Here is a 16,562-nt window from a genome sequence, read left to right as displayed (position 1 = left end):
AAAAGAAGGTTATTCTAACACAGGCATAGTTCTGAAGAAACATGACAGCTTTAGAGGAAATGTTATTAAATTATGAACAAACGAATAATTTGGTCAGATATGGGATTATTAAAAACCTCCATGTGACTAATTCCAAAAATATTCTAAAATATCTGAAGGGGGGGGGGGGATTAGGCAAACACTAATTTGAGACCTTACTAAATTGCATAAATATCTACTTGCTAGATTTTGTCAAGCCTTTCCTATGATATCTTGTACATACTGGTACATACTGTATCAGGTAAAACTGGCTGTGTGTAAATATGACAGGGAGATGAGGTGGATAAAGTGACTGCATTTTTTTTCCCTAATGGTGAGCTTATTGCAAACTCTGACCCCTAGATGCATGCCCATGACTGTCGTTGAAACTAACTAAATGTCCTGTGTTCTATGACACATTTACTGCTGTCCATGTGTACCTCTCATGATTAAATATAATGGTCACCTTAAAATTTTTGAAACCTTCCAGATGTTGGAAGTTCTTTATTCCTCTTGTTACTATCTCCGATCCATGACTTTGAAGCATAATCTAAGACAACCTGATAAACCCCCAAATCAGAAATACACATTTGATGCTCATCAAAATTTTATGTCTAATGCTTTGCTAAACTTCACCACCTCCAGGTTTATTCTTTTACATGACTCCGGTTAAACAATTTACAAGTAGAAAGTTCATATCAAATTTGCAATATTAGAACTGCATTTGGCAAATTATTCCCCAACCTGGTGAAACATCTTCCTTTCTTCTTATTGTATGATCCTTTGTGAATTTCACTCTCTGGTGGGCTTCTACACATGTTTTACAGAGCCATTCAAGACATTCCACACAAAATCCACTAGCCTCTGCATTATCTTCACAGCTTGTGCATACCTGTGGACCAAAAAATAAATCTGTAGGTACACTAAAAATCAAGGACATTTTTAAAAACCCTTAAATCAGTGCTAGCTTAGTGACTCCATAAATTGACATTGACCGTAATGATGGGCAATATATACAGTTTTAGTTGATATTTTATTTTATAAAAAGCATTTCAGAATTTAGAACTTGTATTAAAGAAAAGTAAATATTTATATATTTTCAGAAAGCAGTTCAAACTTGGTACCTTACCCAAATGTTAAAAATCCAAACGGCACATGGAGCTCAATTAAAAGTGGAAATTACCTTTAAATATATGACTGAATGTCAAATCAGTCCAAGTGATTTCATTTAATAATCAAACCTACTTCAAATTTCAGTATCTCCAAGCATTTTGATATTTTAAAAAAATGCAGATCTGAAAAAAAAACTGAATCAAAATGTTTCTGGTGTCCAAGACAAATTAGCCCGCATACTTCATTCTCCTAAAGAAAAAATTCTCACTTCTATTTTTGATTCGTTCATTATGTGCCATGTTATATGACATGGGCGATCATGGCCTTTCCATGACTATGAAAGTTGTTGGCAAAGTTTTCTACAGAACTGGTTTGCCATTGCCTTCTGGGCAGATTATTTACAAGACGGGTGGCCCCAACCATTATCAATACTCTTCAGAGACTGTCTGCCTGGCATCAGTGATTACAGTGATGACTTGTGATATGCACCAGCTACTCATATGACCATCTACAACATATTCCCATAACTTCGTATGATCCTGATCGGAGGGATAAGAAGGTGCAATGCTGTGCCCAAGGGTGACCTGCAGGCTAGTGGAGGGAAGAAGCGCCTTACACTCCTCTGGTAGAGACGTATCTCCACCCTGCCACCCAACTTTTGATTAATTTTATTAAAAAATGCAGACAAAATCATAGGTAACTAAAAACAATAGCAATTGTTTCAATGCAAATGTTTCAACATAAATGTTTCAACAACTTCAGGCAAAGGAAAGCATGGAATTAAACACTGAGTCAGTGTACTTTTAACTTTGAAAATACCATCCTACTATCTAGCTAAACATTCCACAGCAAAGTTGAAATAATACAAGTGTGATTTATTCATATTTGCAAATACATAAAAGTACATTCAAGTCATCATTCATAGTACACCATTTTCAACAATAGCATACCTTCTTTTAACTACTATCATCACAGAGATGACACAGGAGCCCAAAGATCCACACTCTAAAAGATTCATGAATCGTTATCACTTTGCACTATTTTGTGTTGTAATTTATAGTGGTTTTATGTCCTTGCACACTGTACTGCTACAAAACAAAGATTTCACATCATGATAAGAATCAAGAGCATCAACGATAATGCACCTGATTTTGATCATGGCAGATTATTTCAGCACCAGCGCCAAGAGACTTTGATAACCTACTCTGACAACAATCTAACAAGTTCCACAATTTCTCTTTCAAGCAGGACCTTGAGATCAAACAGGTTGATTTGAGATGTTGTCAAAAAGTGCTCGACACAAGAGCAAGGTCATTCAATACAGTCCAACTGAGAGCAAAGCATTTCATGGCAACAAAACTTGGCTCCTTTTTCACAGCATTGGCCAACAGACCACAGCACAGACTATGCAGTCTCATACTAAGATAACCACCAGGATTCTGGCACACATTGGGTACATTTTTCATTTCATTTGGATCCAAAGATTGAAAGACTGTTCAGAGATCCACAATCTCCAGACACTTTAGGCCACACCACATACAATACCAAGAATCTGCAGTTGATGGCCAGATTATTTTCTGCATTTAAGAGAAAGTTTCTAAAACAATTTTATTTGCTGCTTCATATACCGGCTATATACCAGTTCTTGTTGCAAATCCAGCTCCTCTGAATCCCATTCCCAGCACACAATCAAACCTGTTAATCAGTTGTTGCAGTTGCTAAAGATCAATCAGTGGAATGATAGTGGATTTTCTGTGTCTGTGTACAAGGAGGTTTTAATCTCAACACCTTCATTGCTTGGTATAGTTACTTATTCCCACAACCATCCGATGGACTCAGCAAAAGAATCAACTCACACATTATCAAGAGAAGATGGCTAGCATTTCCAACTCCATAACTGATTGAGACGCTTTACGTCTCCCAGCCATTAAATAGGATAATGTCTAATCACCACACAAGAGTAACCATGAATAACTGCAGATTCCTTCCTCAATCCCCATTTAATTTGACGAACTGTCAGCACCCCTCACCCACTAACCCCTCCCCCCATATGAAAACACTTTAGTACCTGGCTGTCAAAAATCTTTCTGCTGTAACAGCATTAATGTAACAAATGAATCACCAACATCAGAGCACAGTTGACTTGAATAGTACTGACAGACAGAATCTAATTATCCACATTAATCAGAGGGGTCGGTCAGCAATTTCTACTCTCTTTTCTGCTTGTAGAGAAGAGTAATGATGTCCTTCCCCATGGCCTCTGACATGCTTCCACCTTGAATGCACTCTATATTCCCAGCAGGTCCGGACTAAATCAATTTTCAAAGTACAACTCAGACAACAAACTATTGTTCCAGGTTGTTTTATTTATATCAAAGGACTAGACAGACCCCATCATTCACCCAGAAATAACCTTGTCGCCTAAAACCTCAAATAGAGGAGAGAATGTTCTGCAAAGCTGTATTAACTGCTACTTTTCAAATCATTCATGGGTGCAGAAAGATGTACAGACCATACATAATACCTGACTGAGGGGCACCGATAAGGCCTGCTTTCTACTAAGGTTTCTAATGAGATGCAACTGAATTGTTAGGAAGCAGCAGAAGTATATCTTATCCTGCTCTAGGGATGATCACCTTGGACTAAGGGGAAAAATAATCAAATCAGTGATTCATTACACCAGTAGTCCCAAAATCTTTTTGGGGTTACCAGCTCCAGACCACATTCCCCAGCACCCCCTCTTTCCAGTTATTACATAAAAATTAAATTTTGAAGTGCAATGCACAGAGAAAGAAAATAGGGACCACAAATTCAAAGCCGTGGCAAATAATTGCAAGAATTATTTAAATCTAGTTAAAGCTACAAATAAAAGTTATTTATTTATTTAAATGCTGTAAAAAAACAATTTTCAATTTTAGAGTGTACATTAGAAGTCCAACTATTCAGTACTTCATTGCTTTTTCACCTTTCATTGAGATGGATCGGCTTGCTGCTGTAACATCAGCTTCTCAATATCATGCCATTCAGGAGTCACAGTTCCTCAATTCAGTAACTTGCAGTGCGTTTTGTTGCTTTGAAAGATGTTGGGTGACTGCACTGAAACCACACTCCACTAAGTATGATGTTGCAAAGGCAATAAAGAGCATCTTGTTCCCCCCCCCTCCCCCAGTGCAGAATACTGTTCTGATTTCTTCCTGCAACCAAAAATTTTGATAATTTTTGTAACCTTGGCTTCAGCTCAAAGTTATTTTGTAGCGAGGTCAGTTCTTCCTCCATCCTTCCTGTCAATTCTCATTACGAGTGTTCAGGAATGGATTTATTAACCAATCTGGAAATTTGGATCAGAGAAAATCCTGGAATCTTCGACATGTCTTTATGCAGCTCAGCCAGGTGGACATATCATCTGGTATTCTTTCTTTCTCTTCCAACTCAGTGTCAGAAATTGGAACAGGTTAATGCTGCACTGATATAGGAATAATTTGGACAGAAATGTGGAGATGACTGATTGGACTTTAATAAGATTCACATCATTTTCTTGCTATTGTAAGAGTTGCTTACTGAATGAAGCATTCAAGTCCTCAAATAATTTTATATCAGTTTCAAAATCTGCATTGTAGCATCTAAGGCAGTTTTCTTTCGAGAGCCATTTGATGTATGCAACAGCAAGTGTTCAAACTTATTCATACTCAATACAAAGCTCTCGAAATAGTCAAGAATGGAGAGCAAAGGACTTGATTTTATTTATCACTGTGATAACAATATCTAATAATTTGTGGTGTCCTGGGGCCCCATCTTTTGCATAAGCAAGAACTTTTGTGAGCCAAATGCCCTCTGAAAAATTGCTCAAAAACCTGAAATACTGGATGGCCCTTCTTATCTGTTTCTAGTCCCCTTGCAAATAACTCCTGAATCAGGATGTCATCGATTTTGAAGTGAACATAATCAAGAACCAAGTATTTGCTGTCAGGCAGGGGGAACCTGGGGGTAGGGGGGGGCGGGTGAAGAGAGAGGTATGTATACAGTTTTGGGCTCCTCATGTTAGAAGAGATGTGCTAGCAATGTAGAGTCCAAAGGAGTCTCTCAAAGATGAATCCAGGAATGAAAGGGTAATCATACAAGGAACGTTTGACAGCTCTGGCTCTGTACTCACAGGAATTTAGAAGGATGAAGGGGAATTCTATTGAAACCTTTCGAATGTTGAAAGGCCAAGACAGCGTAGATGTGGAAAGGAGGTTTTCCATGGTGGGAGAGTCTAGAACAAGAGGGCACACAGACTCAGGATAGACGTGCGTCCATTCTAAACAGATGTGAAGACATTTCTTTAGCCAGAGGGTTGTAAATCTGTGGAATTTTTGTTGTCACATGCAGCTGTGCAGGTCAGGTTGTTGAATGTATTTAAGACAGAGATTGATCGGTTCTTGAATGGACATGGCATCCAGGGAGAAGGCCAGGAAATGGGGTTGAGGAGGAGGAAAAAAAAGAATCTGCCATGATTCAATGGTGGAGCAGAATCAATGGCCTAATTCTGCTCCTGTGTCTTATGGTCTAAAATTATTTCCCCCCAAAGCATAAACATGTCTAATGCTGAGCAGAGCATTTTTGTACATCGAGTCTGCAATTAAGATATTGTCAATACGATCAGTGATGTTTCTCTACAAAATACCCAAAATGGAGGAATAGCCCTTGACAGATCAGGTGAACACACAGCACTATTATAACCACTGAGAGTTGAGGTACAAGTCATATTCCTGCAAAATTGTAGTTTGGCCTTCACCCTGGCACACTAGAGTTCCTGTCCTTATGTACCACCCCTCATCGCAACAGACAGGATCTCACAGTGGCCAGCCATTTTAATTGCACTTCATATTCCCACACCAACATCTGCCCAAGGCCACCACCACTACTCAACTGAAGCTAGATGCAAATTTGAGGAACGGTACAGTTTCTTCCACCTTTGGAGTTTCCAGCTTGACATCATTAGCATTAATTTCTCTAACTTCCAGTAGCCACTCCCCTCTGTCCTCCTTTACCCCACCACTTCTCACAGTACACCCTTCTTTCTACTCCCCCACCCTCAATCTGGCCATCACCTCACTTGTTCTTCCCTTATCTCCTTCCCTTTGTTCCAAGGTGCACTGTCCTCTCCAATCAGATTCCATCTTCTTTAGCCCTGTCCCATTTCCAGCTATCACCTCCTAAGTTTTTACATCATTCCTAGCCTCACACTTCTGGTTATCACCCTCTCACCTGGATCACTACCACTACCACCTCTCACTCCACTCCTTTCCTACCTTTTTAAGATTATCTCCTCTTCAATCCTCACAAGGGTGACCTGAAATGATAATTGTTTATTTCCCTCCATAAATGCCTCTTGGCCTGTTGAGTCCCCCCAGCATTGTGCTGGTCTAGATTTCCAGCATCTGAAGTATCTCATCTTTTAACTACGGACTTTTAATGTACCTTTCCCTATATTAGCCATCTTTCCCAACCTCCCTGGTGAGTGTAGGCAAGTACTCATTAAATACCTCAGCCACATCCCCAACTCCACCCATATTACCCCTTTGGTCTTTAAACCACTCTTTCACCGGCCATGCTCTGGTCCTTGATATTCTTAATTTCTCTGCTACACACAATGTTCCAATTAATGTGAGATGTTCTCCCTAATCAGAAATGGGACTCCCATTCCTTTGTGCATCCTCCGTCACATCTATAATGCTATACTCCCATGTACTGCATAAACCAAATTATATAGTACTAACATTTCCCAATTAGTGTTCATATCCATTCAGCTGTTATGCGAAAAACAGTAAATAAGTTCAAGTTTAAGTTTAATTGTCAATAGTTCAATAGTTCCATCTGATATCAGAGAATGTATAAAATACACATGAATAAGTGAAAAGAAACAGCATTCTTCCAGGTCCAAGGTGCAAAACAATACCAACAGTCTCAAAGAAAAATTAAATCTCAAGCCCCCGTGTGGCATGTCTTGTAGACTGATGGTACATGAGATGTAGCCAAGGCCACGCTATTTCAAGAACAAAAACTGAGCAGTTCCTCATCATGCGCTAATGCAGCTGCAGATGAATGCAATCCAGTTTGTCTTCCAACTCTGGAGCAAACACTGGAGAGCAACACCGATGGAAGGAGCCAGCCCCCACCCAGCAGAGATTTCAGCGTGCTTACAGAGGCCTTGCTCTCTCCCACGTCGCCTCCTCCCCTGGGAAACCATGGCATGACCTCCTGGTCTGTGTGACAACTGAGGTAACACAGCTCCTCCCCCCCCACCCCCCCCACCCGACCACAAGTCTCACCAATGAGAAGTATTCTACTTTACCAATGTTGAATGGGACCCTCCGATAACAACAAAATGGCCAAGACAATCATTTGCACATTTGCTGGACTACACACTGCCTCCGCACAATGATAAACAAGTCCAGACAACAACATGGCAAGGAACAAATCAGCTCCATCACTATGAAGCAACTCACTAGTGTGGTAGAGCTTCAGTATTTGGTGTTCTGTATATCCAGGAGTATCCAGTGATTGTAAAGAAAGATCAGAAGGACAAACAACTGTATCACTGGTTGGAACCCGGAGAGGGGACAGACACACACAAGATGATCATTATTCACAGCAAATACAAAGAAACAGTAGAATCAATGGAAAATAACACAGCAAAGACAAACAACCAATCTGCAAAAGACGATGTGTCAATACAAGAGCAAAATTATAAAAAATAAGTAATAAATATTCAGAATGTGAGTTGTAGAGTTCTTCAAAGTGAGTCCGTAGGTTGTGGAATCAGTTCAATGAGTGAAGTTATCCACTTTGGTTCAAGGGTAATAACTGCTACTGAACCTGGTGATGTGGGACCCGATTGTTTTGAAACTCCTTCTTGATGGCAGCAGTGAGAAGAAAGCATGGCTTAGATAGTAAGGTCTTTGATGATGGATCCTGTTTTTCCTGTGACAGTGCTTCATGTAGATGTGCTCAATGGTGAGGAGGGCTTTACCTGTTCTGGACTGGGCTGTATCCACTATTTTTTGTAGTTTTTTTTCTATTCAAGGGTATTGGTGTTTTCATACCAAGCCTTGATGCAGCCAGTCAGTATACTGGCATCTACAGTACCTATAAAAAGTGTTCACCAATCCCGCCCTGGGAGTTTTCATGTTTTATTGTTTTACAACACTGAATCACAGTGAACTTAAGTTTGGCTTTTATGACACTAATTAACAGAAAAGGGCTTTTTTGTCTCAAAATGATAATAGATCTCTGCAAAGATCTAAATTAATTACAAATATAAAACAATATAATTGATTGCATAAGTATTCATCCTCTTTAATTTGAAATACTAAATCATCACTAGTGCAGCAAATTGGTTTTAGAAGTCACAATTAGGTATAAGGAGATCAACTGTGTGCAGTCAAGGTGTTTCAATTAATGGAAGGCCCAACTGCTGGTGACTCGATATCCTGGCAAAAACTACACCATGAAGACAAAAAAGAACACTCCAGGCAACTCCACCAAAGGTCATTGAAAAGCACAATTATCAGGAGGCAGATACAAGAACATTTTGAAATCACTGAATATCCCTTTGAGTACAGTTAAGTCAATCATCAAAAAATGGGAAGAGTATGGCACAGCTGTAAATCTGACAAGAGCAGGCTGTCCTCAAAAACTGATTGACCATGCAAGGAGGGGACTAGTGAAGGCAGCCACCAAGAGACCCATGACAACTCTGGAGGAATTAAAAGCTTCAGTGGCTGAGATGGGAGAGACTGCACGTAGAACAGTTGCTCAGGTGCTTCACCAGTCACAGCTTTATGGGAGTGGCAAGGAGAACTGTTGAAAAAAAAACTCACATGAAATCTCAGCCGGAGTTTGTCAGAAGTCAGCTGGAATGAGGTTCTATGGTCTGATGAAACCAAAATTGAGCTTTGTAGCCATCCAACTAAACGCTATTTTTGTTGTAAGCCAAACACTGCACATCATCAAAAACACACACCATCCCACCATGAAACATAGTGGTGAGGCCATGCAAGGCTTGTGAAAGTAAACATTTAAATGAATACAGCAAGGTATAAAAAAATCCTGGAGGAAAATCTGATGTAGTCTGCAAGAAAACTGCGTCTTGGGAGAAGACCAGTTTTCCAGCAAAATAATGATGCCAAGCACAAAGCCAAAGCTACACAGGAATGGCTTAAAAACAACAAAGCTAATGTCCTGGGGTGGCAAAATCAGAGTCCAGATCTCTATCCAATTGAGAAGTTGTGGCTGAACTTGAAAAGGGCTGTTCACTCACATTGCCCATGCAATCTGACAGAGATTGAGCAGTTTTATAAAGAAGAATGGGGAAAAATTGCAGTGTCCAAGTGTGCAAAGCTGATGGAGACTTATCCACAGACTCAAGGATGTAATTTCTGTCAAAGATGCATCTACTTAATACTGACTTAAGGGGGGTGAGTAATTATGCAATCAATTATTGAGTTTAATAGTTGTAATAAAATTAGACCAATTTGTAGAAATTTGTTTTCACTTTGACATGAAAGAGTTTTCTGTTGATCAGTGTCAAAAAAGCCAACTTAAATCCACTGTGATTTAATGTTGGAAGAGAATATAACATGAAAACTTCCGAAGGGTGTGAATACTTTTTATAGGTATTGATTATCAGCTGCATCTATAGTTTAACATGTTAAATGTTCACAAACTTCTCAGAAAGTACAGTTGCTACCATGCTTTCTTCGTAATGGCACTCATGTGCTGGCCCAGGACTGATTCTCTGATATGATAACGTCAAAGGGTTTTGAAGTTGCTGACCCTCTCCATTTCTGATTCCTTAATTAGAACCGGCTCATCGACCTCCAGTCATAAGTAATCAACTCTTTGGTTCTGCTGAAATTGAATGAGAGGTGACTGTTGTGGTATCGTTCAGCCAGATTTCAAATCTCCCTCCTAAATGCTGATCTGTCACGTTTCGATTCAGCCAATGACAGCTTAGCCTCACAGTCACAAGTATAAAGTGAGTAGAGCAAGGGGCTAAGCACATGGCCTTGTGATGCACCTGTGCTGATGGAGATTGTGGACGAGATGTTGTCAATCTGAACTGACTAGGGTCTGCAAGTGAGGAAATAGAGGCTCCAGTTGCACGGGGTCTTCGGCTTGTTGATTAACTTTGAAGGGGGTGATAGTGTTGAACACTGAGCTGCAATCAATGAAGAGCATCCTGGTGTATGCAACTTCACTCTCCATATCTTCCAGAGTTGAGTGAAGAGCCAATGAAATGGCATCTGCTGTGGACCTGTTGTGACGACTGGCAAATTAGAGCAGGGCCAGGTCACTCCTCAGACAGAAGTTGATATATTCCAATACCAACCTCTCAAAACACTTCATCACTGTGGATGTAAGTGCTATTGGACAACAGTCACTGTGGCAGGTTATCACATTCTTCTTTGGCACCAGTGTAATTGTAGATGGGTACCTCAGACTGCTGAAGCAAGAGGTGACACGTATCAGTGAATACTCCAGCCAGCTGATTACCATGGGGCTTCAGTACTCAGCCAGGTACACCATTTGAGCCAAATGCTTTCCATGGGTTCACCCTCTTGAAGGATGCTCTCATACCAACCTCGGAGACTGAAATCACAGGGTCGTCGGGATGTGGAGGATTATGAAGATTGATTTTTTTCAATCAAAATTAACATAAAAAGGTATTGAGCTCCAAAATAGGAACAACAGCCTTCTGCAAGCTTTTAAATGTTTACATTTGCCCATCTCTCATAAATGAGCAACATTATAAACACAATATAGTATTAAGCCAGTTGATAACTTGGCAATGAAGGGTAGCAAAAGGCAGTCTAGAACAATTACACAGTAACAGGTGCAGTAGCCAGAGTGACTAATAAAACAAATTTAATAACAAAATATAAGTAAGTTTCCCTCAAGGTCAAAATGCAATCAAGAGAGGTTGGATTTTTAGTAGAACCTTAGTTAAGGTAGGGACAAAAACTGGTGTTAGTGTTAAAATGTTAAATTAAATAATGTTCATCCAGACAAGTCACAAATAAATATACAGTGATGTAACTAATTAGCTACCCATGACAAAGCCAAAGAGAGTATAGATGATGTCAAATGCAAGGGTGTGGTGAGAGCTACCACTTCAAAACAAAATATGTAACACATTATGACTATGTCCATCTCTCTCTAGAGACAAGTACCACATCATCAATTATAAGTTCAACTTAGGATCTCCTCCACAAACCCAGTTCGCCTTCCACTTTGAAAATACCCTCAAATCATCCCAAAATTCTATCTATCCTAAAATCACGTTACACAAAGCAGAGAAGACCTGGAATGTTACTTGCATTCTGATCATTTCTTTCATGCATCTGGCCCAACTATTATTCCCTGCCCACTTCATCCTTGGATCACAGCATATTCTTTGGGCACGCAAGTCTTGCTCCATGGAATTCAGGAAAATGTTTCACCAAATAGCTGACCTGTCAATCTTCCCCTTTTTAAATTTAAAAACTTTGATAAATCCTAACACGTAGATATCTAGATATCAATTTTGAGATGTTATACCATAGTGGAAACTCTTAAAAATACAAATTTTAGAAAACACAGATGATTTATCAGGTATTCCTATTGATTTTGATAATCCCAAAAATACTGATTTTTGCTTCTGTTACAAACCCTGTAACTGGCTATCTTACCAGCAAAGATAGGAGTATCCATTGGAGTTTGATGATACTATTTTTAACAGTATTTATTAGTAAAAATACACAAAAATAATATCCATGCAAATATACAGATAATATACGTCATCAATACTAAACCTAAAAGTGCGGGTATAATAATAATCAATAAGAAATAAGCTCTATCGTTGTTTAGGGGATAATGAATTGTCCGATGGAAATATAAAGTTCAGTTCAGTTCATGCAGGCTGCGGTAGTTGTTGATCACTGTGTTGCAATTGTTGGAGGGAGAGAGAGAGAGAGAGAGAGAGAGAGAGAGTAACAGCTATTGATTTGACAACTTTCCTTTATGATCTTGATCCGTCGATGCGTTGTTGTTGTGGCCATTCACGTATGACCCCTCCGTCCTTTAGCTAGACCGTTCTTCCATGGCGGACTCGTCACCCAGGCAAGGGTGGACACACACACACACACAAGCCCCCACCAGTCTCATAGCGTCTCTCCTGGTGCGTTTGAGGGGTGTTCCCCAGACCTTACTTTTATCCCCACTCACAGAGTCTTAGGTGTCAATCAGGTTGGGATGATGCAACCCATCAACCAGACCACTCTGGTTGCCTGAGGGGTTTCAATGAATAGAACAGTACTCAATACACAATCCTTCTCCAAGAGACAATAGCGGTAATCAGTGGTTCCGTTCCACTTTTGTTCAGAGGAGACATTCCACTTTTGTGTATCTCTGTGTTGTCTCTCTCTCATTTCCTTGGTATCAGACCCGAAATAGTAGCCATTTTGCGATTCTCAAAGGGGGTGGGGGGCGACTTTGCACTCTTCTGCCCATCAGAGTTGCTCCTCATTTGTAACACTTCTCAGATTAGAAAACAAGCCACAATTCTGTTTCTTAAAAAACTGAATACTGTTTTGTTGCAATGTTCACCATTTCACCCCAAAGTTTGAATTTAAAAGCCTGGTACAATATATTCCCTGAGAGGATGAGGAAAAAGATGATTTCAAAAACAGAGGGCAATTCATAATAGTTGCTCTATTCCTCAGAAGTTTGATTTTAAAAAAGAAAGCTGACAAGTTCCCAAAACATGATAATGAAATTAAATTCTGGCCCATTTCAACGGGGTGTAGTACAGGGATGAACAGTTGTTTAAAGTGATATTCAGGACATGATAATTACAAGCAAAGTGCAAAGCCTACAAACTCTTGTGTAACATATTGTAATTTGAGGTTTGTAATTACAACAATGTAGACTCCCATCACCCAGGTCATGTTCTGTTCTCATTGCTACCATCAGGGAGGTTATACAAGAGCCTAAAGGTACATACACAATTCAGACATAGCTTCTTCCCCTCTGCCATCCGATTTCTGAATGGACATTGGACATTAAACCCACAAACACTATTTCATTACTTGCTTTATGCAAGAGCAAACTACAAGAAACGAATTCATTCACTCTATGAGGAGATTTGAGATTTTAACCCCATTTTAAATCCTTCAGAATCTAGTCATTCTTACCTGACATGACTTTACATCAGAATTGTTTACGCCTTCTGTGGAATCCTTCACAAAGTAGTTATCGACCAAGTCTATCTGTCTACATTCTTGTCGACACACTGGGCAGCGGATAACACCCACTGAAAGAGCGCACAAAAAAAATATTAATTTCAACCTCGCCTCTTTTAGTCTCTACTAAAATTAAAAATGTAGTTATACTTCACTTATAATTTAAAAGGATAGTTTCTCGGCATCGCAGAATTTTCTTCCAATTTAAGAGCATTTCACTGGAAGTATGACATGTCAGCAACAAATATCATCTATAGAAGATGTAAATTACACCTCCAGTACAAAGCAAGACCAGTTTGACAAGCAACATATTTTCTTTCTCTAGCTAATAATATGTAGGTAATCTAGTAAAGCTGATACCAAATAAACAAAGACTGGAATACATTGCAGATTCAAAGGATTAGTTAATACTTCATTTAAAATAATGCAGTTCCTACAACGGTTGTTGAAGATCTAGTTTTCTAGACGATCGAGAAAAGTAAAGATCAGATATCAGGGCCTGGGAGCATGCCATATTTCACGGGTCACCAACCTCTTCTGCACTGCGGACCAATTTAATATTGATAATATTCCTGTGGACCGGCCAACGGGGGTGTTAATAATGACCGGAATATAGGTGATGACTATAAGTCACTTATAAGTGGCTAATACACTCAATTTAATTTCTAAAAGGGTTTATCTAACAAATTTAATATTAAATGCACTGCGCATATTTTCATTGCATGAATATAGTGATAAGTCAACTGTAATTCATTTATAAGTCAATAGCATCATAACATTTTAAGTCATGTTTGGATAGTAAACACACAGCGCATATTTTCCTCATACGAACATATAAAATCATTGCAACACACCGGTGAGAGGACAAAGTAAGGGCTGGAGGTCTCCGTACCGGGCCACGGCGTTTGCAGTCCGGAGAGAGCGACCGACCGAGCGAGGAGTGTGACAGTGCGCGCACTTGCCCCCCTCGTAGGTAGGTAGGATCTATTGGCCAACAAAAGTGTGGCTCAAGGGATGACTTTCAGTAGATTACAGCGAGGTAGCTGCTCTGCTACTTACAAATCCCTGAGCCCGAATTAGGTTGTCTGCGAATATTTTAGCATCCAGCTTCCCCATGAACATTAGGTGTGCTGAACAGGTTTAGAGGCGGCGCCCATCTGTCCATGCTCCAGGCCAGTACCAATGGCACTTCTTGCCAGCCGTGCAAGGCGGTGGTTACCGGAGGCCAACCAATGATCCCTGGCGTGAGGGTATCACTGCGTTTAGGTGACTGATGACTTCATGTGCGTAATGACCTCGCGTGCGTTCAAGTTCAACAGTGGGTGTGACAGGGAATGAGGAAAGGTGCAGCTGACTCATACCATTTCATATCGCCAAAGCATATTGTTTCCTCATGGCCCAGTAGCACATGCTTTGCGGCCCGGTAGTTGGGGACCAGGACCATATTTGGATCATAATCATTAACTCTGAAGCCAGTTCTGATTAAAAACTCCAATTTTAAACTCCTTGAGGTTTGAGGGCTACAATGTGCTGCTTCTCATGCTTATGGCGAGCTTCACTGGAACGGTGGGAGAGATCAGAGATAAATAAAGTCAATATGGGTGTGGAGTGAAAAATAAAAGTGGCAGGCCACAGGAAGCTCTGGCTTACTTTTGCAGACTTTAAGTATTCAAATTTCAGAATAAATTCATTATCAAAGTTCATTTATGTCACCATATAGTACCTTGAGATTCATTTTCTTGCAGTCATTCATAGTAAATACAAAGAAACAATAGAATCAATAAAAACACAGATGGAGAAACAATCAATGTGCACAAGAAAACAAACTGTGCAAATACAAGAAAGAAAAAAACAAATAATAAATAAGCAATAAATATCAAGAACCTGAGTTGTAGAATCCTTGAAAATGAGTCCATAGCTTGTGGAATTAGTTAGTGCTAGGGTGAGTGAAATTCAGCAAATTATCCTCACTAGTTCAAAAGCCTGATGCTTGATGGGTAATTATTGCTCCTGAACCTGGTTTTGTGGGGCCTGAGACTCCACTAACTCCTCGATGACAGCAGTAGTGAAAAGAGAATATGTCATGCCAGGTGGGGATCCTTGAAGATGGATGCTTTCCTGCAACAGAGCTCTTCGTAAGTGTACTCAACAGTGGGGAGCGCAACGAAGTCACCTAAACTGGGGGTAACTTCCCCACTACACCCCTAAAATTTAGAGAGTTGTACATTGTGAGCACTAAACACAATATACTAGATTAAAAGCCTTAGTAAATTGCCGCTACACCTGTGTAACACCCTGGGAAAGGTTTCACTGCTAACATAGAAGCAGTGAAACCTTTCTGTAGAAGCAGTGTTTGAATTATAGTTAGAGATTATGGGTGAGGCAGAGGAAAGGCAAAGGCAAGATCAAGCAGAAGATCATTTCGGAGCTTCTGATGTTGCCATTCCACAGGCTTACCTGCAACCTGACTGCTTTGAAGTTAAAGCAGTTGTCGGAATGGAGTCCTGGGGAAGTGACAGCTACTCAGTAAGGTGACCCATGCAAAGGCCCAATTTGGTCAGCAGTTGCGGAAGGGGACGTGGCCCAGATTGGAGATGAGGAACCAGATTGTATACCAGGTCACGTTGCCTCCAGACAGGCCTTCTATCCCTTCCCAGCTGGTTCTGCCTGAGAAGTATCAGAGGATTGTGTTGAAGTCACTGTATGATTCCAGTCATTTGGGGGCTGACAAGACTCAGATCAGTTCTGCTAGCCCTGAATGAAGCTGGAGGTCGAAGAGTACTGCAGGTCGGTCATGCAATCGATGTATAAAGAAGACGCTGCCTCTGAGGGCCACTCCGTTATCCCACCTGCACCTGGATCTAGTGTGTATAGATTTCCTATCAATAGAGCCTGACGTCAGCAACATGGCGAATGCCTTGGTTATTCTGGCTCACAATACCAGATACCCACAAGTCTTTCCTACCAAGGATCAGGCGGCGTCCACTGTGGCGAAGTGTTATGAGAAAAGTATTTCATATATTATAGCCTCCCCAGGCAGATACATAGTGCTCATGGACAAGCTACTGGGCATGCTTGCAGTCCAGAAGTAGAGGACTATGCCTCATCACCCACAGGGTGATACCCAGCCCATAAGGTTCAATTGGACATTGCTAGACATGCTCAGAG

At 40.3% G+C, this 16,562-nt stretch overlaps 1 protein-coding gene across 2 annotated transcripts in view; it reads right to left on the bottom strand.

Moving 5' to 3' along the window:
- trim33 (tripartite motif containing 33) overlaps positions 1-16,562 on the bottom strand; it is a 189,243-nt gene that overhangs the window by 96,137 nt on the left and 76,544 nt on the right. For both annotated transcript variants that reach the window (XM_059972689.1, XM_059972690.1), the window contains exons 2-3: positions 13,347-13,465; positions 763-910 (exon numbers count right to left, since the gene is read on the bottom strand). In XM_059972689.1, the coding sequence (XP_059828672.1) occupies positions 763-910; positions 13,347-13,465 (267 nt within the window). The remainder of the gene's footprint in view (positions 1-762; positions 911-13,346; positions 13,466-16,562) is intronic.

The sequence above is a fragment of the Hypanus sabinus genome, chromosome 6 (assembly GCF_030144855.1).
Source record: "Hypanus sabinus isolate sHypSab1 chromosome 6, sHypSab1.hap1, whole genome shotgun sequence".
In the NCBI taxonomy this organism is placed as follows: Eukaryota; Metazoa; Chordata; class Chondrichthyes; order Myliobatiformes; family Dasyatidae; genus Hypanus; species Hypanus sabinus.
The sequence above is the reverse complement of the archived record's forward strand: the minus strand, read 5'-3'. Positions and strand labels throughout refer to the sequence as shown.